The following is a 25,639-nucleotide window of genomic DNA, read 5'->3' on the forward strand; positions in this document are numbered from 1 at the left end:
GTGGTTCTCCTGCTTTATGACTGTGGAGTGATGTATTAATCACCGGGGCGAGTCCATGTGAGTAAACAGAAAAACCTCTCGCTCTCCGGCTCTGCCCTTTCTCTGCTTCAACCAATGATTCACTCTGAAATAATGCTTTTCTCTATCAAAGGGAGTCTCCTTCAAGAGATCTATCTATCTATCTATCTATCTATCTATCTATCTATCTATCTATCTATCTATCTATCTATCTATCTATCTATCTATCTATCTATCTATCTATCTATCTATCTATCTATCTATCTATCTATCTATCTATCTATCTATCTATCTATCTATCTATCTATCTATCTATCTATCCATCTACTCTGTCTATCCTAACTGTTTGTTCCACCTGCTGATGTCATGAGGCGGTGTGTCCTACCTCTTCAGGAACTTCTCAGTCAGCACTTTATCTTCAACATGTCAATGCACTTTAATCAACTTGTCAGCACCGACCGTAGATCATTGTGCCAGAATTAGCCCAACAGACCTGGGGTAAAAACATCGAAGTAGACGTGACATACGAATGACAGAAGTGCACGGACGATGGAGACGAGCAACAGCAAAGCACAAGAACAAACTGTTTTCGTCCCATACTGCCCAGACTGGGCTCACACCTGCTGCTGTCACGAGGTTCTTCAGTACTTACTACAGCAAATACTTCATTGCTTTCACTGAAGTCATAATTTGACTGAGTAGCCTTTACTTTAGTTGGAGTAATGTTTGATCTTTGGTATATGTAGTGTACTCGAGCTTCTGGAGGAGTTTCCCCGACATTCAGAGAGTACCTCTGGGGGACAGCCACGTGACTAAAATAAGTCCCGGATGGAATCACATAAACACTTTAGATTACTCAAATACAGAAAAAAACAGAAAAACAAACCTCAGCTTCTTGAGGTTATTGCAGTCGTCAGAACTTCGATTGCTATTGGATATCGATAAACTTTGCAGCCTTGGCTCCAACGCAAATCCTATTATGTTCTGCCTGACCTTCTGTGTGATGATAAGTCATGATGTTCTGCAGGCTCGGTATGAAAAGGTTCGTATTAGATCTGGTTGCTTGATGACAATATCAGAGGAGAATGGACAACAACATGGAAACTCCAATGGAAATGTACAAACTCACAGAGATGGAAGGAATATGGTTGGAAAACAATCATAAGATTCTTTATCACTCCATGTCCAAAAACACACTTTGACGGACGACCTCCTATTTGTTGGAGAAAATGTGGAGACCAACGTGCAAATCATTTCCACATCCTATGGAATTGTCCACTTATCAAACAATATTGGATGGACATTCACAGAGCACTACAAGACATTTTCAATTGTACATTTCCTTTCGAAATAAAAACTGTATACTTTGGATGCTAACCACAGGAATGGAGAAAAAAAGATATATATTTGTTAAGCGTCCTCTTGGTGGCAAGCAAGAAATGCATAACTCAAAAATGGTTATCACAAGATACTCCCACCTTATCTGCATGGTGGGATGTAACAATGAGTATTTTTTTAAATGGAAGAGCTGACGGCATATGAAAACCAAAAACAAAAATGGGTCACCTACGTAAAAATTAAAAAGCCTGGTTTGATTTTGTGTTAAAGACAACGTGATGGTCACTCCCTGAAGTTCTGTTTCTGTTTGTTTGTTTGTTTGTTTGTTTTTCTGTTTTCTTCTATTTGTTTTTTGATGGGACAGTGTTCTTTGAAAGTGAACAATAATACTGTACATATAAGTAAATTGTACCCATCTTTAAACAAAAAAAAATTACAAATAAAGAATAATAAAAAAAAGAACTGGTTGTTTGGATTACAAAGACTTGCGTGTCGATGATGGATCTTGTAAATGAATGGTTGTGCTGGTTTATTGGTGAGGGTTTGCCTGGCCCAGCCCCCACAGCCAGACCGACTGTGACAGCTAACCTCGCTGCTGTGAAAGAGCAGATAAACACACACATGTTTACACTGCAAACACTACACCACAGGAGCGGTCATGTGACGTCCATCATGACCCAATGGGATATCCCAATGGTTATTTTCCATTTTCTTTTCTTTTTTCCCCATTCTATTAAGGAGTTAGTCGGCTTTATTTGAAAACACAACGCTGGCAGAAGGGATGGGCAGGGAGAGACAGGCTCGTCTCTTGGAAGTGCACTTCTTGAGCTGGAATTACTGCTAGTCTGTCCATCATTCCCCACATGTTGTTGGCTAGATCTTCATAATACACTACAATACACACATATACTCTTCTTCTTCAGTTTTTTCCCGAGATATTGCGTTTGCATTTGCTTTAAATACTTTGTTGTTGAAAGGATTTGTGTTTAACCCCTTGACGCCTGAATTAATTTCCAATTGTATAAAAAATATATATCAGTGTTGACATGGCAGGAAAGAAAGAAATGTTGAACCTGAAATGTATCAATTATTTTAAAAAAAAACATCTATAAAACAGATTTATAACACGATGTTAAAGCTCGTGGGCCTGTGTGGCCCTTCTTGGCTGGATGTGGTCTCCGGTGCCTGAGCTGGTCTCCAATGGAGGGTCTGAGTTATGAAGGTGCAGAGGAGTGTGGCCATGTCCCGCCTCTCACTCAGAGACTGGATGTGTTTTTGCTTGTATGTCGTGAATCAGCGACACTCGCCCTTAAGGGGTTAATAGTCCATTATGGCCCCACAAACCTTCTAAATGTGTTCCAGGATGAAGTCGGCACAGTTTAATGAATGTAATAGTTAGTCTTGGAATGTTTAATTACATATATGTATATTTACATTTAGTTTAAAGAGTGAATGTCACTGCACAAACCGTACCAGCTTTACTTTCTGTACAATAGTAGACCAGTACTAGCTGCAGTTTAGTTTAGTTTAGTTTAAATGCTGTAATAGCCCCACATCAGTTGGTTGGTTATGGTTCTAAGCTTTAGTTAGACTGAGTTGAGGGTTTGCAGCAAGTCAAGGGCAGGGGCTCATGTACAGCGGGAACCAGATGTTTACATACACTTTATAAAAAGATACATCTGCATTTTTCTCTCACTGACTCTGAGCTCAAACTGAGCTAAATGTCATGCTTGTGTCACAAGCTGTCGTCATTTTCTACTTATGTGCTGCAAATGTGGGAGTCTTATGTATGAATCAAGTATGACCAGTCCAATGTGAATACAAAGAAAAATCTATTGAAAAAAGTAAATATCTTAGCTGTATTTACAGGTTTACAGAAATACTTCTCGCTCTTCCATGAGATTTTGCTGATCAAATGTTGAATGTGAGTGCTGGCCTCTGCTCTAATGCTGTCCTGTTTATTCCCACAGGTCAATGTCCGCGTCACTACGGTGGACGCAGAGCTGGAGTTCGCCATTCAGAACAGTACGACCGGCAAACAGCTCTTTGACCAGGTACCACACACACACCCCATTTTTTACATTGGCAAAATATTTGTAATTAAAAATATAGTATTTTTTGTGCAGAATTTAAATTGATGAACAAATTTATGTGAAAAAAACAGTTTTAAAAATGTTCTATACATCTACAATATACACACCAGTGGAAAATAGTGGCATAAAAGGGCAGGATCAAAAAAATAAAGGCTAATCAAACATCTCCTTTCTTTGATATAGATGTAACAATAGCGTTGAACAAACCAGATGCTTTGTTGTTAGTGTTTGCAACGGTTTAAGACATGTTATGTGTAAGTGTAAGCCAAATCAAGAGTTTTCATTACAAATGAAATGACTTACAAAGCAGGAAATGTGAAGATTGGCTAAAAGTGTCAGAAGATGCCCTCAGCACAAGGGTTGATACTGTAGTTTCATTTGAGGCCACAAACGAAACCACTCTGACAATGCGACACCACACACGTGATCCGTCAGATACTGGCCAGCTCCAGCGGTCTGTCCTTTCATGTGCTTCAGTTTGTTTATTGAGCAACTACAATCACGTAATCCCATGCAAGGTGTCACTTTCCATATGCTCAATGGGAAAAGGAAGAGGCAAAAACATGTACTCGTTTTTCTGAGTCACAGCTGACCGTACAGAATGATTAGAATGACACCAGCGAGCAAAACACACTCCACTGATCCAGGCCACTGTTTTTCCATACTGAGATATGCTCTTACCTGAGCTTAGACGAGTTGATGCGTACCTGACTGGTCTTTGTGCGTGCCTGTGGAAGAGCGTGGTAGCCTCCAACTTTGGAGCTACTGTATAGGAATGTGTTGGGAGAGGTCAAATACTAGCAACATCTTTGGTCGTTTTGCATAACTGAGAGCATGCGCAAAGACCAAACAGGTACTCGTCTAAGCTCAGGTAAGAACATAACCTCAGTATGAAAAAACGGTGGCCTGTTCCTTTAAATGTCATTAGTTCCTGAACTATTGAGTCTTCTGGACACTAGACATTGAGACGGTTCCTCACAGCACACTCATGAGCTTCTGCCTCACAGGTACTAAACAATATTTCAATAGATTTCAAATGATTTCGTTTTTCATCAGCATATTTATTGAGTATGCAACTTTTTAATTTGTTTTAAGTGCAACACTCCATTTAAGCTGTTCCAAAAATGCATTCATGCGCTGGGGCGCCCCATAAGGAGCAGTGGGTGACCAGGGATCCATCCCCAGTTTTTGAGTCAGGCTAATGGTCAGAATCATCTGGCCGGAGGAGTCACCTATTGTGCATGTTTCGGGTTGATGGGGGAAACGTAAGCACCCGGAGAAAACCCATGGAGACGCCACACAGAATCGAACCTAAGACTTTCTTGCTTGCATGAAGGCCCTGTGCACAGGAAACTTCGTCTCATTGGTCCATGCGTTAATCTTGCCAGACTCTGATTAAATTGCTGAGATCAGGACACTTCAGAGAAAATATGATCAAAAGTCAGGCCCAGAGGGTCAATTATAGGCATTCTATTAAATTTGTAAAACATTTAAACTTACAGACTATCACTTTAAACAGTACTTTCCTTCTCGATCAATTAAAAAATTTTGTATAATTTCCTGTGCATGTGCTGAGCCTACGTACAGCCAGAAACCGCCCTGTATCTGTACGAGAGTGAAACTCCACAATAGTCATTAGTCACCACACAAACCTTTGTATGACGTTATTGTGGATTCATAGAACTAGAAACATTCCTGGTCAGTGGTAAATGTTATGTTTAACCCTCTACCAGTTAACAATATCAATCCTTATTTAAAATATAATCAGAACTTCAACATATTTCAGAAATGTCTCTGTATTATCGCTCAGTGTTGTGTCCGTCTACTTTTACTTTCTTGCTAGTTCTAAATTGCTTCTTTCACTTCAAAGTTTTGGGAGAGGAATGTCAGTACCTGTCTCTAATCTGCACCAACGCAGAGAAAACATTGTCTGAGGCTACTTCCTGTAGAACTGGTTTTACAATAGCCCTAACTTCATGAGTGTGCGATCTCTCTTAGCGACCAAGAATGTGGCCTTGACAGTAAGGGAATGTAGCCCGTGAACAATAGTGAATTAAAGCAGTAGCTTATCATACTTTTGAAGTTTTTCTACCCTTTTGGGCGCCTTAGCACAGGTACTTCATGTTCTATGACTGGACATGATGTACGTGTTAGATGAAGCAGTAGATAGTTTCTGAACGTGCAGAACACCTGGATTCACCCCCTACTGACACAACAACGGTGAAGCAGTTTAGCAGAAAAAAGAAGAAAAGAAAAGAATTGCATTGGAGGAAATCCTAAAAGGAAGTGTCAGTTTAAAAGAGGGAGAAATATTGAATATGCAGGATTACTCCAACATGCACGAATGAAACTAAACAACATGTTTATCAGGATATGGGCATTTGCTCAAAGCACAGATTATGTATGTATAGTTTTGGGCCACTTACTACTTTCAGAGTGTTTTAACAGGCCTAACCTATTTCTAATGTCATTTACTGAAGAAGTGAAGTAAGACAGTTAGAAGCATGGAAACATGGTAAATATTATTGTAGTTGATCCTAGTGCTCATGCCTCTCCGGGCCCCTTAGTGCTTTACTGGTTACACTTCCTGTTGTTTTGCCCCTGCAAAGAAGTCTGTAAAATAAATACAAAGCTTTCAGTTTATTCTAAGAGATGTGACTTGTTCCAAGTCAGTGAATAAATGGCTTTGTTTTCATTATGAAATGCTCATGAAGTTGGCTGAACAGGATTTACTTTGGCAATGAAAAAGGCAAAAACACGTCTGTTAAGCTCAATGTAAGCCCTGTTCCCCATCTTTGCAGCCATCCCCTGCTGTGTATGCTCCTCGCCTGAATCTAAGTCCCCTTTAAGTTGACTGTGATCAGGCGCTGCTGCTGTATAGATTTAGAAGCCTTGGCTTTAGTAGCCTGGACTGCAGTGGGCTTTAGTAGTATGCACTTTTGTAGCCTGGGCTGTACTAGCCTGGGCTATAGTGACCTTTAGTGAGCTTTAGTAGCCTAGGTTTTATTAGCCTGAGCTGTATGAGCTTTAGTAGACTGGGGTAGTGGGCTGTAGTGGGCGTTCGTTGACAGGGGTAGTGGGCTTTAGTAGACAGGGGTAGTGGGCTGTAGTGGGCTTTAGTAGACAGGGGTAGTGGGCTGTTGTGGGCTTTAGTAGACAGGGGTAGTGGGCTGTAGTGGGCTTTAGCAGACAGGGGTAGTGGGCTGTAGTGGGCTTTAGTAGACAGGGGTAGTGGGCTGTAGTGGGCTTTAGCAGACAGGGGTAGTGGGCTGTAGTGGGCTTTAGCAGACAGGGGTAGTGGGCTGTAGTGGGCTTTAGCAGACAGGGGTAGTGGGCTGTAGTGGGCTTTAGTAGACAGGGGTAGTGGGCTGTAGTGGGCTTTAGTAGACAGGGGTAGTGGGCTGTAGTGGGCTTTAGTAGACAGGGGTAGTGGGCTGTAGTGGGCTTTAGTAGACAGGGGTAGTGGGCTGTAGTGGGCTTTAGCAGACAGGGGTAGTGGGCTGTAGTGGGCTTTAGTAGACGGGGTAGTGGGCTGTAGTGGGCTTTAATAGACAGGGGTAGTGGGCTGTAGTGGGCTTTAGTAGACGGGGTAGTGGGCTGTAGTGGGTTTTAGTAGACAGGGGTAGTGGGCTGTTTGTAGGGCTGTAGTGGGCCTTAGTAGACAGGGGTAGTGGGCTGTTTGTAGGGCTGTAGTGGGCCTTAGTAGACAGGGGTAGTGGGCTGTTGGTAGGGCTGTAGTGGGCCTTAGTAGACAGGGGTAGTGGGCTGTAGTGGGCTTTAGTAGACAGGGGTAGTGGGCTGTAGTGGGCTTTAGTAGACAGGGGTAGTGGGCTGTAGTGGGCTTTAGTAGACAGGGGTAGTGGGCTTTAGTAGACAGGGGTAGTGGGCAGTTGGCTGGGCTGTAGTGGGCGTTAGTACCCTGGACTTTCGCGGGCTTGACTGTAAGATGAAGTGTGAGCTTGTGAAATGTTGCAGTGACGTATAGTGCACATGGAAAGTCCACGTCTGGGAAACACTGAGCGTTTCTTCTGACTGCGTTGTCTTTAGTCAGTGGAAAAAACATGGCCACAGTATATTATTCAGCTGAAATGACTGGAAGAACATGGAAAAGCCGCTCATGAATTTATAGTGTGACTCCAGAGGCACTAACTAAAGGATTGCTCATTTTAGTATGTCGACAACGAAGTCAACTTATGCAACAGTAAAGAAATGAAAAGTGAGATAAGATTCCTGTACAAGAAAAGATCACTCTAAGCTAATACTCGGACTGAGCTGGCTAAGCTAATACTCGGACTGAGCTGGGCTGTAGTGGGCTGTACTCCTTCTTATGTGTCAAAATACCATCTTTGTTACAAACTGTCTCAGTATTGCAAACTTTGCTTATAAAATTGCCAGTTCACTGATGTAATTTAACCATAACCATAAAATTTAGCAGCTGGCTCTTCAAACAGTAAATAATGTCTGTCTCTGAGTTTCTGAAAGTCTGTGATTGTACTTGAAATAAGGAAATGCATTTCTGTATGTGCAGGTGGTGAAAACCATCGGGGTGCGTGAAGTCTGGTACTTTGGACTGCAGTTTGTGGATGGTAAAGGATATCCCAGCTGGCTAAAACTGAACAAAAAGGTAAGGCCAGATGTCATACAGTCTGATACATTTTATTTATTAGTGAACCTTTAATCTTTACAGTGGTCATGTCCTCAGACAATGATGCAGGTTTGGGTAAAGCTGTTACATACAGTATAATACACCCATGGTATTACCCACTGTTGCAGCTCAATATTTCTCAAATAGTAATAGAGAAGGAGGCTGCGAGCGCTTGCTAGATCACCACTGTAGGCGGGAGAAACAGGTGCTCATCACGACCTAAGGGCCAGAAAGTCCTTGGTTAAAACTCCTTTGCTCACATTTATTTAGAAGCCAACGTGTTTCTCACAAATCACAAATATTATTGCGATTTAAACGCAGCTACAGGCGGCTGAAATGAGTTAACTCCGCAGGGTGGCTGGGCACACCCTTAGAGATAGGGTGAGGAGCTCAGAGTAGAGTCGCATGAGAGGAGCAGCAGCGGTGGCTCAGGCATCTGTTTCGGATGCCTCCTGGTCGCGTCCTTCGGGAGGTGTTCCAGGCATGGCTAATTGGGAGGAGGCCCAGGACACGCTGGTGAGACATGTCTCTATGGCCTGGAGTCCCCCCAGAACAGCTGGGGGAGGTGGAAAGGGATGTCTGGGCATCTCTGCTTAGACTGCTGCCTCCGCGAATGGATAGATGGATTTAAAAAAAAGCTTGCACCTTTCTCTCAAACTTTTGAAAGAAATGATAAATTGAAAGATGATGTTGATGATTCTGGCTTAGCGCAGATGTACTGAAAGGTGCTTTGTCACAGATGTTAGCTTATCAGGGAAAAAACTGAAGGAAGCTTTCGCATGTGGAAATAGAAAGATTCGATGCAGGACTAAACCACACGTAAACTGAACCAAAAACACAGAACTAAACAAGACAATTATAATACAGGGAAGGCATTAGGTCACACCCACGAGCCCAGTGCTTCTCAAACAACACATGCCTCACGCTCAGGCACCTCTCTGTGGAAGCAGCTCTGCTCCAAGTCCAGGCTTTTTGAAGAAAACTCTTTTCTCTAAATGCATTATTGTCAGTTTCTGGGGACAACATCTCCATTTAAAGGCCCTATACCTGACACTTCTTTCTAAGGTAACATTCACGTATGTTGTAAAAGTAGTAATTTGTAGTAAAAATAAGCGTGACGTTTGCATTGTCATCTCAAATAACCAATATGTGATGAAATGGGGTTTACGTTTTGTCACATTTTCACTCGTCAGGACAGCCTTGGCGGTAAAACACCTATTTCGTCACATTTTGACAAAATGGGTAATAATGGGAATATAGTGCCTTTTAGTAGCACTGGATATTCACAATCCTGTACCCAAGTGTTTTTTTTCCCTTGGACTTCGCACTTTTTTTCATAGTTTGGCTGTGGGTGCGACTTATATTCAGAGGCGACTGATATATAATCTCACACGTTTGTTATTTCACACTGACGGCCACTAGAGGGTGCTCTAGGCTTGTGTACCACTATCTGTTGCTCCAGTATCACTGAAGATTTAAACAATGATAATTGAGCAACAGAAAGAATGTTTGGAGTGAGCGAGAAACTTGTGAGGGAAAAGCGGAGGTTACTCTTACCGTGATGAAGAAAACAAAAAAAAACTAATTTAGCTAAATGGCTACAGCCAGAGGAACAAGTTTGCAAATGGGTGCTTGAACAACGTGATGCCGGGAGAGGCTTGTCAGTGGTGCAGTTACGCCTCCAGGCCCAGTTAGTTGCCAGGGCTGGTGCGACTTATACTCCGGAGCGACTTATATGTATATTTTTTTCTTCTTCACTATGTATTTTTTGGCTGGTGTGACTTACAGGTGACGTCCCAGGATGTGAAGAAGGAGAACCCTCTTCAGTTCAAGTTCCTGGCCAAGTTCTTCCCGGAGGATGTGTCCGAGGACCTGATCCAGGACATCACGCAGAAGCTCTTCTTTCTGCAGGTTAAAGACGGCATTCTGAGTGACCAGGTCTACTGCCCTCCAGAGACCGCCGTGCTGCTGGCCTCCTACTCCGTCCAGGCCAAGTTCGGAGACTACACCAAAGAAGTGCACAAGCCCGGCTACCTGATGACCGAGCGCCTGCTCCCCCACAGGTCAGCCACCTCACACACTTTTTAGGACTCTTTTTGAACAAAACTTTATTTAATGTCCCTATGTCTTTGTAATAACCATGTAATGTCCAAGCAAATGTAGTGTGCAGGCAAACATAGTGTCCAAATCAGCAAATGGAATCGTCTTAGACTCTTCTACCCAGCAAGGAAAAATTCAGAAACAAAGTGTGAGAAAAGAGAAAACTCGGGGAGAACCACAGAAGGAGAGATCCACTCCCATGGACGGACAGGCTATAGATAGACCCAGGGCTGATGGAGCTTCAGTTCTTCTTGTCCATTCTGCGCTCACACGAAAATATTATTGAGAGGCAAATCGAAGCGGGGGCTATTTTCACCAAAAATCAGCCAAGACGGCCCCCAGCTCAAGCACTAAAAGCATAATCTCTGACCATACTACCGATATTCTCATGCAAAAGCATCAATCCTTTGCCAAGTGTCTGATAAGACCATTGGAGGCCTCAGGTTTCAGCCTTAAGCCTTGTGCAGCTGCGTATCAGCACAAAGTGTTCATTTAATCCGCTTGACATTCATTACAGCCGAAGAGTCGGTCACGGCAAACGTCACCAGAAAGTGTGAATCTGAGGCTGTGGATGAAACCATCAAAATGCCATTTGGGAGGATCAGGATCAGATGGATGAAAAGCCATTCTGGGCCTGCATAGGTTTCCTCTGGGAGATCCTTTTCCCCTTACATATAAAACATGTACAATAGGGTCACAACAAACAAATAAAACACAAACAACAACCTAACAGGAACAAAAACAGAGAGCAAATCTCAGACATCTTGCCTTCATGTTAGTGAAAGCTCTCATTCGCCCAGGAAGTATTCATCATAGAGAAGCTGAATTGAAAGAAATGACCTTTTTGGTGCTCTTTGTCTTCCTCAGAGTGATGGAGCAGCACAAACTGTCCAAAGACCAGTGGGAGGAGCGGATCCAGGTCTGGCACGAGGAGCACAGCGGCATGCTCAAGTCAGTCTTCCATTTTCTTAAACTACTATAACTGTCCACTGTTCTTCAAATACTAACATACTCATACAGAAAGACCAGTGTGTATCGGGGGGTGTATGTGTGATTTTGACTGGAGTCTGGACAGAGTGAGACAATAACGTGTATAAGCTCAGCAGATATTGGGGGTGAAGGTCGACCAAATTGCAGTTTGGTCGACAGCAGCTATAATCCAGACACACATTTATTTGATAACAGATAACAGAGCTGCAGAGGTAGAATTGAAAGTAAAGTCTATAAAGAAGAAAGTAATGCCTGCAGAGTTGTCAAATGTTGCTAATCTATGAATCCATTTTTCTTCTTTAACTAAAAGTCAGTCTTTTGCTATCCTTAGGCCTTGTCCACACGCAGCAGGGTATTTGACCCAAAGTCATTGGCGTGGGATGGTTATTTGGCAGAAAATAGCCGACCATGAAATGCTCCTATGCCTGCACTCTTCAACATGAAGCAGAGGCGTCCATGCTGTTTCTAAATGTACATGTGACGTTCTATTTATGTCCACACTCAAAAATCTTCACTTTGGCTGGAAAACCGTAGGAATATCTTTGTTTTTAATGAGCTGCTAAGTGTGGACAAGGCCTTGATATACAGATAGTCAGAGATTGAAGTGGGTGCTGTGGCTGCACCAGCAGAGCCACTCATCTAGGCAATGGAAGCACTATGATTCCCTTTCATTAGTGAAACACAATGCTAACATATAGCTGACATACTCACTCTTTAAAGAGCAAAACTATCATTAACCAATGTCCATGTTGCTGTAGTGAAAGATTTAAGATGTAATAACTTATGAAGGCTTGTGCACACTCTTTAGGGAGGACGCCATGTTGGAGTACTTGAAGATTGCTCAGGACTTGGAAATGTACGGTGTGAACTACTTCGACATCAAGAATAAGAAGGGAACCGAGCTGTGGCTTGGAGTGGACGCGCTGGGGCTCAACATCTATGAGAAAGATGACAGGTTTGTTCTTTCTTCTACAAACTCCTGGTTGACTCGTGATGACTTATCTGCTATAACACAGAAACAAGTACAGCTGGTTCAGGAAGCCCTCTATTTATTCCTGTATTACAATGTTGAAGTCTGATTCTTTAAAGGTCTATTATCAGACTCATGGAGGTTTATCAAGAGCAATGGAATCTACCACAGATTTTTCTGAATGTTCACAGACTCCAACAGAGAGCACTGGAATGGGCTTGCTGTCACTGTAAAGAGCAGTGTTGTGTTTTTGGCAGCCCTCTTAGTCTTCTAGATGAATGCTTTTAGTTTTTGTCACATTTGAGTTGTTGTTTCTAAATGTGATAGTTTTAGTCAATGAATTTCGATAAGTATTGACAATAAGACATTGGGATGAAGGTTGACAGAGTACTGAGCTTGTCATAGTTAGATTACATCACATAAGGACGATGTGTCATTGTGAACATGACTTTTCCCAAAAGCGGCCGCTCTCCTCTGATCATCGCTTTTTTGTTAACAGCATCAGCATGCTTTCTGCGTTCAGATGTGACAGTTTTTCACCGGGAAAACTGTCACGTGTAGCGGTGTGTTTTTCACAAGCTCTGGTTGCGAACGATTTCACTAGCCACAATAAATACTTAATGAATCCCATTAACGGATATTAATCACTCTATAGTTACACTTCAGTAGAATAGACACAACACTTAGGACCATTTACGGGTCGTTCTGTGAAACACATAGCCCGTTTGTTGTGTTGTGGCGCCGCTGCAGACACACAAGCGGCCGTGGGAATACTGAAGGCGTGCAGCAATGGAGATGACAGACATGAAGAGAATGCAGTGCACCTCCATCAACAGCAAGGCGTACATATTGCCAGACTGCCATTACAAATTACATTACAATGTTACGATATGTTTAATATATGCCACGTGAGCTGAGGGATTGAACTCAAACTCAAACAGCGAAAGCCTTCGTTAATGGGTCATTTATCGGACACTGAATGGTGTTTATCAGTGAAAAGCCATGTGTCCTAATGTGGCCATTTGTTATAGACAATAGGCCCGATCTCCCCCCTGGCGCAAGGAAAGTCTCGGTCGAGGCGAGGTTGTGATCTTGTGCAAACAGAGCATCATTTCCTCTGTTCTCTTTGCCTTTTTTCAATTGTGTTCTATCCATAAATCCATGGAGGAAAGACGCTCAGACCGACAGGCGTGGTTTCAAAAGTTGACTTGCTTTCCACCCGTGTACCCTGGCCTGTCGGCTGTAAGCTCTAGTCAAGAAGCTTTTAGATTTGGGTAAAGCCAAACTTGAGAAAATGCGCTCGGTTAAAGGAACAGGCCACTGTTCTTCCATACTGAGATATGTTCTTACCTGAGTTTAGACGAGTTGATACGTACCTGTCGGGTCTTTGTGCGTGCCCGTGGAAGAGCTTGGTAGCTTTCAACTTCACACTGTTTGGAGCCATAGGAATATACTGGGAGAGGCCAAATGCTAACAGCATCTTTGGTCTTATTGTGTGACTTGGAGCACACAGTTCTTCCATACTGAGATTTGTTCTTACCTGAGCTTAGACAAGTTGATATGTACCTGTCTGGTCTTTGTGCGTGCCCGTGGAAGAGCTTGGTAGCTTTCAACTTCACACTGTTTGGAGCCATAGGAATATACTGGGAGAGGCCAAATGCTAACAACATCTTTGGTCGTTTTGCGTGACTGAGGGCACACACAAAGACCAGACAGGTACGTATCAACTCATCTAAGCTCAAGTAAGAACATATCGCAGTATGTGAAAACGGTGGCCTGTTCCTTTAAGGCGGGGGTTAAGAGGTTAAAGTCCCACCCCCAGTGCAGGTGAAGCCCATGTAGCATTTGTCTTCCTCGTATGTTGTGACACCTCTAACCCTGACCCAGTCTCTGAAAAGCCTCAAATTGTTTGGAATGGCACTTGTCAGAGGTTGATGACCTCCGGTGCGGGATGTGCACGTCAGGTCAACTCAAGTGCTCGTTCAGGTAACTCACTGGGAAGTCACTGACCCCACTGTTTGTTACCAGGGCCAGACCGTCCACACGGGGATGTTACAGCTGATGCTTTTGTCATTTTTGTGCTGATTACCATTATACATAGTTTTGTTATACTGATTAAGTTTCATTTTAATTGAAATAAGCATGGTTAATGTGAAATGAAGCATTTTTCCCCGTTCAGTCCACCACGAGTGCACCATTTGGGTCCATATCAGCTGACGGCCTTGGTCCAATTGTCTTTTCTCGGCCTAGTTAAGGTGTGCGTTAGATCTGGCACATTATACTGTACAATATCATATTATCATGATGCATCCGCTGCAAAGCAATACAAGCTTATTTCTCTGTTTGACTGAGCTTCATTCAGAGTCTCGTGCCGCGCTGCAGTTTACAACAAACTCCTGACTAACCTGCCACTGGACTCACGTGTCTATGCTCTACACAGATGAGGCTGAGCCATGTTTCTGATGGTAAAGAGTCAAGTTTGCAGTGCTCCATTGGCACAGAGATGGAGAAGATCAAACAGTCACCTATAGGGCCTAAAAGGAATGTTTTGAGTATAATAAGAATTTTATTTTCTCATAGCTGTAAAACTAAAGTGTTTAGGCTATTTTCAAACGATATTTCCGTATAAGATTATAGTCAATTATATAAATTACAATATAAAGTGCCCCTCCTGGAACCGCCACCTTAATGTGGTGGAGGGGTTTGAGCACCTGAATGATCCTGGGGGCTCTGTTGTCGGGGGCTTTGTGCCCCTGGTAGGTTCTCACAGGTCCTAGTTGACGGGTCAGACAAAGAGCGGTTCAGAAGCCCCTTATAAGAGACCAACAGGCCCGGTCAGAACCATGAGGTCGTCCTTCTGTGGACCCACCTACCTGCAGGTGGAGCCATAAGGGGCTGGTGGATGGATGGATGGATGGATGGATGGATGGATGGATGGATATTAAGTGATTATTAAAGACAGCTAAGTCTTAACCCCCATCTGAACCAGTTTGGCTTTACCTAAAAGCTTAAAAAAAAAAAAAAGCATCAAAATAGCAATGAAAACGAGGATGAAAACACAGCAAAAAAGTGACAAAAACAAGGCGAAAGCACAACAAAAAATCTATGAAAAAACACAATGAAAAAGCAACACCGAAAACAACAAAACATGACAAAAATGCAACAAAGAGTGACAAAAAAAAGCCATGAAAAAGTAACAAAAATTGACAAAAATGTGACATAAAACAAGGCGACATTGTGACCACAAAGTTACAATCACTTTTGCAGGTCTTAGCTTTCAAATTCGGCATTACACTGTTGCTCTCCAGTTGAGAAGCTTTCAAATTTGAGTAATACCGAACTGGAAAGAATGCACTCGGTTGATGCGGGGGGTAAGAGGTTAAAGGGCGTCTGAAAGCTCCTGTGCAGTGTTTCGAGTCCGCTCTCCTTGGGCTTTTGCACACGTGTCTGTTCTGCAGGCATGAAAAGGCAAAAGGGTTTTTCCGGTCGAGGCACTGTGCAGTTTCATGCGGCTCCATTACAATACCACGTCTGTTTAGAAAGTCGGGCCCTGATGTCCTCAATGGGACTGACACTCGGTGACTGAACTGGGCCCGACTCCAACAAACCCAAACACGCCCTAATCCACACCTTAGTCTCTCATAGTTTCTGCTCAGGGTTATAATGACCGTGACCTACTCTCACCTTTTAAACACTTTTAATCAGACTATAATTGAACTGCATTCATTTCAATCATCCTCCACCTGCCAACATATTCTTACCCTGTCAGTTCTTGGGGCGGTAGAGTTAATCACTTCTAAAGGTGCGCACACACCGAACCTGTTACTGCTTCTGTTTGGTCGCTCGCATGAGTTCACTTCAGGAGCCGCTGCTGCTGCGCGACTGTGGAAAAAAAATCTCCCACACGCTGTTGCTGCTCAGCACTAAGTTGTGAATGAAAATATTTTCCTGATTCTTTGCTTGTGCTTGCATAAAAAGTTCTTCAGTGCATCTTTAATGTTTGCTTACAAATTTGAACTGAATAAAACCCAAGTGTCACAGAGAGTGTAAAGCCAATTTGGATCAGTGTTTAGTGTTAATGTCAAGTCCTGTTTGTTATTATTGCAACTCGTCTGAGTTTGTGAAGGCTCTCAATCGTCCAGGAAGTGTTGTCATGTGACCACAAGAGCTAAGAAGAAGGTTCTCTGAACAGAAGCATAACGTCCTCTCTGCTATCAACCCAGTCCAGTCGACTTCACCTTCACACAACAGTTCACTCACTGCAAGAACAGCTCAGGACTTTAACAGCCTCTTCAACACGCACCTCTCAGTTATCGGTGATGATATGGCTGAAAAACCTCTGATGATAGTGTACATGTGAATATGACAGGCCTGAGCATGAGTTCAGTTTCATGTAAATCAATCAATGGTTTTGTAAAGCCCAGCATCACAACAGGAGTTTCCTCACGGGGCTGCACGGGGTGGTGGAGCAGAGTTCACTACTCCACCTACTGATGAAAACACTTCAAAAAGACATTGCTTAAGGCAGCTTTAAAGTTCACCCAAAAGTAACCCATTGATCAAAAAATCATATGTTCAGCATTTGCATTGATATTTTAATTATTATTTGCCAATTTAGACATTGAGTCTCTTGAGGAGTCTTGAGTGTTGATAAAGGGACTGTACGGAGTTTAAAAATGTTAAAACTAAGTATTTTCCTCCCCCTACATGTTCCAGCCATGTCCTAATGTGTAGAATGAGCTCAGACCTGTTCACCACAACTGCCTCTAAAATCCTGCACTGTCACTCAAAAAGGTTTATTCGGGTCTGAAGTGCCGTGATGCACGGAGCTGCAGTTACGCATAAGACCTGAGGTGGCAGTAGTGAGTGTAAAATGACCACCTTGCATCTAGTCTCTTTAAATGCCAAATGTACGCACAATTACAGTATGCCAAAAGCAATTTGAACTGGTTCATATGATTTAGTTTTTTCTGAAAGTGGTCACTAGTTCTAATCCAAATAGGACTCTCTGAAAGGACAGTTTTGATTTGATAGCTCTTGTAAAAAGTATCCATTTCCGTAGGCGCTCCTCTGGTGCATTTGTCTGCTGTCATTGTTGGTGTTTTTACATTTTGATCTTCGTCTTCAGGTTGACTCCGAAGATTGGCTTTCCCTGGAGTGAGATCCGAAATATTTCTTTCAATGACAAGAAGTTCATCATCAAACCCATCGACAAGAAGTCTCCAGTGAGTAGATTCAATATTCAGTTCAACCAGCTTTATTACTACAGCTTTATAAAATCTTTGCGTGTGATTGGCCGGCTCAGTTGAGAGAAAACAGAAATATGAAGTAATAAGTAATGCATTAATCATGTACTTGTAGAGGTCCATAAGATACTTGTAGAGGTCTAAACTACAGGGTTTTGAGTTCACTGTGATTCTGATAGTAAGTCATTATTTTAAACTGCTGATGTTTGCTGTAGGACTTTGTTTTCTTCGCGTCCCGACTGCGGATCAACAAGCGCATCCTGCAGCTTTGTATGGGGAACCATGAGCTGTACATGAGGAGGAGGAAGCCCGACAGCATCGAAGTGCAGCAGATGAAGGCCCAGGCCAAGGAGGACAAGCACCAGAAACAGATGGAGAGGTAGGTGCACAGCAGCCTCCTCCTGGATCTTAAAGACACCTCCCAATTCTATTTCAATTATATTTACAAAACCAAGAAACAGAAATCTTCTATTTTGTGTTGAAAAAGCACCATGTCATTTGATACAGCGCAGTAAGTCATGTGGTCAGGGTCAATATTTCAGGGAAATGTATCAATAAATAGTATCAAAATATATTTTTGATCATGGTGCAAATAATAAAGACAGAAAGCTAATATATTCTAACATTTGACCTTAATTCACAGAAGTTTTACTGTTTTTGTTTAAAAATACGTCTCCAGGTGAAAAAGTGAAATTATTTTGGATTTGGTGTTAAAAACTGGGAGTTTTGAAATTAGGGGTAATTTATTTATATGTCTTTGGTTTTGCATTACTTGAAATTATATTGTTCACATTTTATTTATTTTATTTTATTTTATTTTATACTTTAGACACTGTAAATGCCAATTACATTGTTGCCGGGGGCATTGCTAACCATTTGTTGAAGATGGCCGACAGCATCAGCCGTCCTCACAAAGTGACTGGAGCAGATGCTGTCTTTGTCAGGCAGATAACAGGAGGACCTAAAGGCTCGAGTGGTGGTTATTTCATGATTGCCACAAATGCACAGTTTGTTAAGGACAGTAACCAGACGCCAACGGCACATAGAGGAACAAGATCATTTGAAAGATATGAAGCAAAAAGTAAGGCTTGACAGAAAGGTGACTTAAGCCCTCGTGCTTATAAACTCAGTGCTCAAAGTTCACAAAACAAAGAGTATTTATTTATTTAATACAATCTAAGAAACAGCCGTGAAATGGAACAGTGTGGTCTGCTGATATGCATGTGCCAACTGAAGTCACACTGAGGCAGACAGGTCACATGTGTCTGAGGTCAGACAAAGTATACAACTGTTATGTGTTCCAAACACAAACACTTGGAGTCACTTCAAATGTCCTTATTTAACATTAAATATTATAACATTCAATGAATCACAAATGCAGTCTAGACGTGTTAATGCTGTGAATGTCTAGTCTAGCTGGTGATTTTGAATGGACCTACATGGGTGTGCAGAGGTTCTAATGGTGCATTGTGTTAGTTAGATAATTAGAAAACCCTTGTGCGCTTTGTGACTCTGTCTGTGAAAGGCGCTACATAAATAAAGTTCTTCTTCTTCTGTTGTGCTGATTAGAGAAGCTATAGAACTGGCCTGAGTGACCCCAAACCTTTGACTCGTAGTGTAGTTTTTAGTTATATTTTTTCCTTTGTATTTTAAGTCTTTTTTCTCTTCTGTATTTTATTTTAGAAGATTTTTTATTGGGTTGAGATTATTTGTGACTTGTTTTGGCTTCTACAGCCCTGTACAGGGTTGGCCCGCTGCCACACCTTTTCTGTTTGGCCGACTCCACATCTAATGAAAACAACAAAGAAGAACAAAAAGAAGTAACAGTTTCTCTTATCATTTTGTCCATGTCCTTCCCAAATATGTTGTGTCCCACCCGGTCGTAACAATGACGGTGCCATGATCATCAAATCACTTCTATAAAACAAAACACACATGTAGTGTTTCCTTTGTGCATTACGGAGTCATGTCAAATCTACTTCATTCATCGTTTTGTGGAGGTGCAGCTCGTTCCTGTTTCTCTGGGGCTGCATGGTAAATACAGTCCATGTTTTTACTGCTGTCAGTGTCAGTGTCAGTGTCTCCTACAGCTGTTCAAACAGCCCAGGCAGAGGCCTAACGGTCTGCAGCACAATAAATGTGTTCATGTAAATCTTGTCACCATAGTTGGATCTCCATTTAGCTCACTTTAAATATTTCAATTAATGTCATTTGACAAAGACAATGCAAATAACAAAACAACAACAACAACAACAACAACAACAACAACAACAACAACAACAACAACAATATTATAACAAAGAGATGTTTGGGGCTGCAATGGCTTAGTGGTTCATCCACAGATCCAAAGGTCAGTGGTTCCATTGTATTGGCCTGTTACTGTGTTACCAAGTTTCTCAAAGCGTCGCCCTATATTCTTTATTAATTCACTCCATACCCAGTGGTGGTAAGCTACTATTGTAGCCACATCTGCCTCTGGGGCAGGAAGTGAGGCTGCCAATCAGCACCATGAATCACCACCACTTACTCGAACACTCATTCAGTAAGGTCAAAGGTTAAGGTACACTTTTTTGATCCCTTAGGAAAAGTCATTCTCTGCATTTGCTCCAGATGTGTAGCCAGGCTAATGGTCAGAAACACCTGGCTGGAGGATTCACCTATTGTACATGTTTTTAGTGGTCAGGGAAACCTCGCAGACATGGGAGAACATGCATACCCGCCATAAATAGGCCCCGTCAAGTTACAAGTTACCTCAAGTGAACAAAAAAAAACAATACAATACAAAACTAAAACAATAATACAAAAGTTGAAAACCCAATTTAATGGGTCAACTAACATTTGAGTGAAAACTGCTCAAAAGCAATGTTTAATGTGTTTGTTTTGGAAAATAAAGTGAGACTGATTATTGGCATTTGTGAATCTTGTCATCCCAGTAGAGGAATAACTAGCCTGTAGCGTATTCACTTATTACATCATGGTCAGTAAATCATTATCCCTGAAAAAGAGATTCTTAATCTCAGTGGGACTATCCTGATTAAATAAGGTCAATAAAAAAAATAAAAAAAATATATTACAGAGAAAGATTTATGTGCTGAACCACATCTGATCGTTACCTTTTGGGATTTGAGACTTTGCATTTCCCTCACATTATAACAATAGAGTTTCAGCCCACAGGGGTGTCCCTATAGCTTTGATAATTTTCTGTTTTTGTGCATGCATCTTTTGTCAGCTGAAGGATTGTGTGTGACGATATCATTGTGAATGAATGAATGTCTGTCCCTGGGGCCTCTGTGCTACTGTCTGTCCATTCTTTATGGCTGGTGGTATTTTTAACCCTTTATCCTGTGTGTTATCTCCAGAGCTCAGTTGGAAAACGAGAAGAAAAAACGCGAGGCCATGGAGAGGGAGAAAGACCAGATGGAGCAAGAGAAGCAGGATCTGATGATGCGTCTGTACCAGGTGGAAGAGAACACGAAGAGGGCTGAGAGAGGTGAGCACCCTCTACAGGAAGTGGTGGGAATTGTCACAAAGGGTGACAATGGCTCAGTGAGGGAGTGTGGGTCGCCCTATAGCCGAGAGGCTGGCGGTTCGGCTGGCGGTGTTTAGCTCTAACTCTGTGATCAGCAGGTGACCTCTTCCTCTCCTGAGGATGATGTTGCTGATGTGCTGAGGATGATGTTTCTGATGTACAGAGGATGATGTTGCTGATGTGTTGAGGATTATATTGCTGATGTGTTGAGGATGATGTTTCTGAGGTGTTGAGGATGATGTTGCTGATGTGTAGAGGATGATGTTGCTGATGTGTAGAGGATGATGTTACTGATGTGTAGAGGATGATGTTTCTGATGTGTAGAGGATGATGTTGCTGATATGTAGAGGATGATGTTTCTGATGTGTAGATGATGATGTTTCTGAGGTGTTGAAGATGATGTTTCTGATGTGTAGAGGATGTTGCTGATGTGTAGAGGATGATGTTGCTGATGTGTAGAGGATGATGTTGCTGATGTGTTGAGGATGATGTTTCTGAGGTGTTGAGGATGATGTTTCTGATGTGTAGAGGATGATGTTACTGATGTGTAGAGGATGATGTTGCCGATGTGTAGAGGATGATGTTGCTGATGTGTAGAGGATGATGTTTCTGATGTGTTGAGGATGATGTTTCTGATGTGTAGAGGATGATGTTGCTGATTTGTAGAGGATGATGTTTCTGATGTGTAGAGGATGATGTTGCTGATGTGTAGAGGATGATGTTACTGATGTGTAGAGGATGATGTTTCTGATGTGTTGAGGATGATGTTTCTGAGGTGTTGAGGATGATGTTTCTGATGTGTAGAGGATTATGTTGCTGATGTGTAGAGGATGATGTTACTGATGTGTAGAAGATGATGTTGCTGATGTGTAGAGGATGATGTTACTGATGTGTAGAGGATGATGTTTCTGATGTGTAGAGGATGATGTTTCTGATATGTAGAGGATGATGTTTCTGATGTGTAGAGGATGATGTTTCTGATATGTAGAGGATGATGTTTCTGATGTGTAGAGGATGATGTTGCTGATGTGTTGAGGATGATGTTTCTGATGTGTAGATGATGATGTTTCTGAGGTGTTGAGGATGATATTGCTGATTAGAGGATGATGTTTCTGATGTGTAGAGGATGCTGTTTCTGATGTGTTGAGGATGATGTTTCTGATGTGTTGAGGATGATGTTTTTGATGTGTTGAGGATGACATTGCTGCTGTGTAGATGATGATGATGTTTCTGAGGTGTTGAGGATGATATTGCTGATGTGTTGAAGATGATGTTTCTGATGTGTAGAGGATGATGTTTCTGATGTGTAGAGGATGATGTTTCTGATATGTAGAGGATGATGTTTCTGATGTGTAGAGGATGATGTTTCTGATGTGTAGAGGATGATGTTTCTGATGTGTAGAGGATGATGTTTCTGATGTGTAGAGGATGATGTTGCTGATGTGTAGAGGATGATGTTGCTGATGTGTTGAGGATGATGTTTCTGAGGTGTTGAGGATGATGTTTCTGATGTGTTGAGGATGATATTGCTGATGTGTTGAGGATGATGTTTCTGAGGTGTTGAGGATGATGTTGCTGATGTGTTGAGGATGATGTTTCTGAGGTGTTGAGGATGATGTTTCTGATGTGTAGAGGATGATGTTGCTGATGTGTAGAGGATGATGTTTCTGATGTGTAGAGGATGATGTTGCTGATGTGTAGAGGATGATGTTTCTGATGTGTTGAGGATGATGTTTCTGATGTGTAGACGATGATGTTGCTGATGTGTAGAGGATGATGTTTCTGATGTGTAGAGGATGATGTTGCTGATGTGTAGAGGATGATGTTTCTGATGTGTAGAGGATGATGTTTCTGATGTGTTGAGGATGATGTTTCTGATGTGTAGAGGATGATGTTATTGATGTGTTGAGGATGATGTTGCTGATGTGTTGAGGATGATGTTGCTGATGTGTTGAGGATGATGTTTCTGATGTGTAGAGGATGATGTTGCTGATATGTAGAGGATGATGTTTCTGATGTGTAGAGGATGATGTTGCTGATGTGTTGAGGATGATGTTACTGATGTGTAGAGGATGATGTTACTGATGTGTAGAGGATGATGTTTCTGATGTGTAGAGGATGATGTTTCTGATGTGTTGAGGACGATATTGCTGATGTGTAGATGATGTTTCTGGTGTGTTGAGGATGATATTGCTGATGTTTAGTAGGATTATGTTTCTGATGTTTAGAGGATGATGTTTCTGATGTGTTGAGGATGATGTTTCTGATGTGTTGAGGATGATATTGCTGATGTGTTGAGGATGATGTTTCTGAGGTGTTGAGGATGATGTTGCTGATGTGTTGAGGATGATGTTTCTGAGGTGTTGAGGATGATGTTTCTGATGTGTAGAGGATGATGTTGCTGATGTGTAGAGGATGATGTTACTGATGTGTAGAAGATGATGTTGCTGATGTGTAGAGGATGATGTTACTGATGTGTAGAGGATGATGTTTCTGATGTGTAGAGGATGATGTTTCTGATATGTAGAGGATGATGTTTCTGATGTGTAGAGGATGATGTTTCTGATATGTAGAGGATGATGTTTCTGATGTGTAGAGGATGATGTTGCTGATGTGTTGAGGATGATGTTTCTGATGTGTAGATGATGATGTTTCTGAGGTGTTGAGGATGATATTGCTGATTAGAGGATGATGTTTCTGATGTGTAGAGGATGCTGTTTCTGATGTGTTGAGGATGATGTTTCTGATGTGTTGAGGATGATGTTTTTGATGTGTTGAGGATGACATTGCTGCTGTGTAGATGATGATGATGTTTCTGAGGTGTTGAGGATGATATTGCTGATGTGTTGAAGATGATGTTTCTGATGTGTAGAGGATGATGTTTCTGATGTGTAGAGGATGATGTTTCTGATATGTAGAGGATGATGTTTCTGATGTGTAGAGGATGATGTTTCTGATGTGTAGAGGATGATGTTTCTGATGTGTAGAGGATGATGTTTCTGATGTGTAGAGGATGATGTTGCTGATGTGTAGAGGATGATGTTGCTGATGTGTTGAGGATGATGTTTCTGAGGTGTTGAGGATGATGTTTCTGATGTGTTGAGGATGATATTGCTGATGTGTTGAGGATGATGTTTCTGAGGTGTTGAGGATGATGTTGCTGATGTGTTGAGGATGATGTTTCTGAGGTGTTGAGGATGATGTTTCTGATGTGTAGAGGATGATGTTGCTGATGTGTAGAGGATGATGTTTCTGATGTGTAGAGGATGATGTTGCTGATGTGTAGAGGATGATGTTTCTGATGTGTTGAGGATGATGTTTCTGATGTGTAGACGATGATGTTGCTGATGTGTAGAGGATGATGTTTCTGATGTGTAGAGGATGATGTTGCTGATGTGTAGAGGATGATGTTTCTGATGTGTAGAGGATGATGTTTCTGATGTGTTGAGGATGATGTTTCTGATGTGTAGAGGATGATGTTATTGATGTGTTGAGGATGATGTTGCTGATGTGTTGAGGATGATGTTGCTGATGTGTTGAGGATGATGTTTCTGATGTGTAGAGGATGATGTTGCTGATATGTAGAGGATGATGTTTCTGATGTGTAGAGGATGATGTTGCTGATGTGTTGAGGATGATGTTACTGATGTGTAGAGGATGATGTTACTGATGTGTAGAGGATGATGTTTCTGATGTGTAGAGGATGATGTTTCTGATGTGTTGAGGACGATATTGCTGATGTGTAGATGATGTTTCTGGTGTGTTGAGGATGATATTGCTGATGTTTAGTAGGATTATGTTTCTGATGTTTAGAGGATGATGTTTCTGATGTGTTGAGGATGTTGTTTCTGATGTGTTGAGGATGATATTGTTGATGTTTAGAGGATGTTGTTTCTGATGTGTTGAGGGTGATATTGTTGATGTTTAGAGGATGATGTTTCTGATGTGTTGAGGATTATGTTTCTGATGTGTTGAGGATGATATTGCTGCTGTGTAGATGATAATGTTTCTGAGGTGTTGAGGATGATATTGCTGATGTGTAGAGGATGATGTTGCTGATGTGTAGAGGATGCTGTTTCTGATGTGTTGAGGGTGATATTGTTGATGTTTAGAGGATGATGTTTCTGATGTGTTGAGGATTATGTTTCTGATATGTTGAGGATGATATTGCTGATGTGTAGAGGATGATGTTGCTGATGTGTAGATGATGATGTTTCTGAGGTGTTGAGGATGATATTGCTGATTAGAGGATGATGTTTCTGATGTGTAGAGGATGCTGTTTCTGATGTGTTGAGGATGATGTTTCTGATGTGTTGAGGATGATGTTTTTGATGTGTTGAGGATGACATTGCTGCTGTGTAGATGATGATGATGTTTCTGAGGTGTTGAGGATGATATTGCTGATGTGTTGAAGATGATGTTTCTGATGTGTAGAGGATGATGTTTCTGATGTGCAGTGGCTGATGTTGGGGCTGTGTGTTTTAGAGCTCCAGGAGCAGCTGCAGCGAGCCATGACCCTGGACCAGGAGCGCCGTCGGGCTGAGCAAGATGCTGCACGTCTGGAGGCAGAGCGACAGGCTGCTCTGTTGGCCAAAGAGGAGCTGGCTCAACAGGCAGAGAACCAGAAGAAAAGCCAGGAGCAGCTGGTGAGTTACACACAACTACAGTGCATTTTTATTGAATTATTTTCACTTTGTCATTAAAAAAAGT

General features: G+C 42.0%; 1 protein-coding gene across 1 annotated transcript in view; it reads left to right on the forward strand.

The window, feature by feature from the left end:
- The window catches only part of ezrb (ezrin b), a 36,806-nt gene that overhangs the window by 5,770 nt on the left and 5,397 nt on the right, over nt 1-25,639 (forward strand). The window contains exons 2-10 of the mRNA XM_079572779.1: nt 3,327-3,410; nt 7,978-8,073; nt 9,883-10,157; nt 11,062-11,145; nt 11,993-12,139; nt 17,283-17,379; nt 17,616-17,779; nt 20,760-20,890; nt 25,415-25,575. Of these exons, the coding sequence (XP_079428905.1) occupies nt 3,327-3,410; nt 7,978-8,073; nt 9,883-10,157; nt 11,062-11,145; nt 11,993-12,139; nt 17,283-17,379; nt 17,616-17,779; nt 20,760-20,890; nt 25,415-25,575 (1,239 nt within the window). The remainder of the gene's footprint in view (nt 1-3,326; nt 3,411-7,977; nt 8,074-9,882; nt 10,158-11,061; nt 11,146-11,992; nt 12,140-17,282; nt 17,380-17,615; nt 17,780-20,759; nt 20,891-25,414; nt 25,576-25,639) is intronic.

The sequence above is a fragment of the Gobius niger genome, assembly GCF_951799975.1.
Source record: "Gobius niger genome assembly, chromosome: 15".
Classification (NCBI taxonomy): Eukaryota; Metazoa; Chordata; class Actinopteri; order Gobiiformes; family Gobiidae; genus Gobius; species Gobius niger.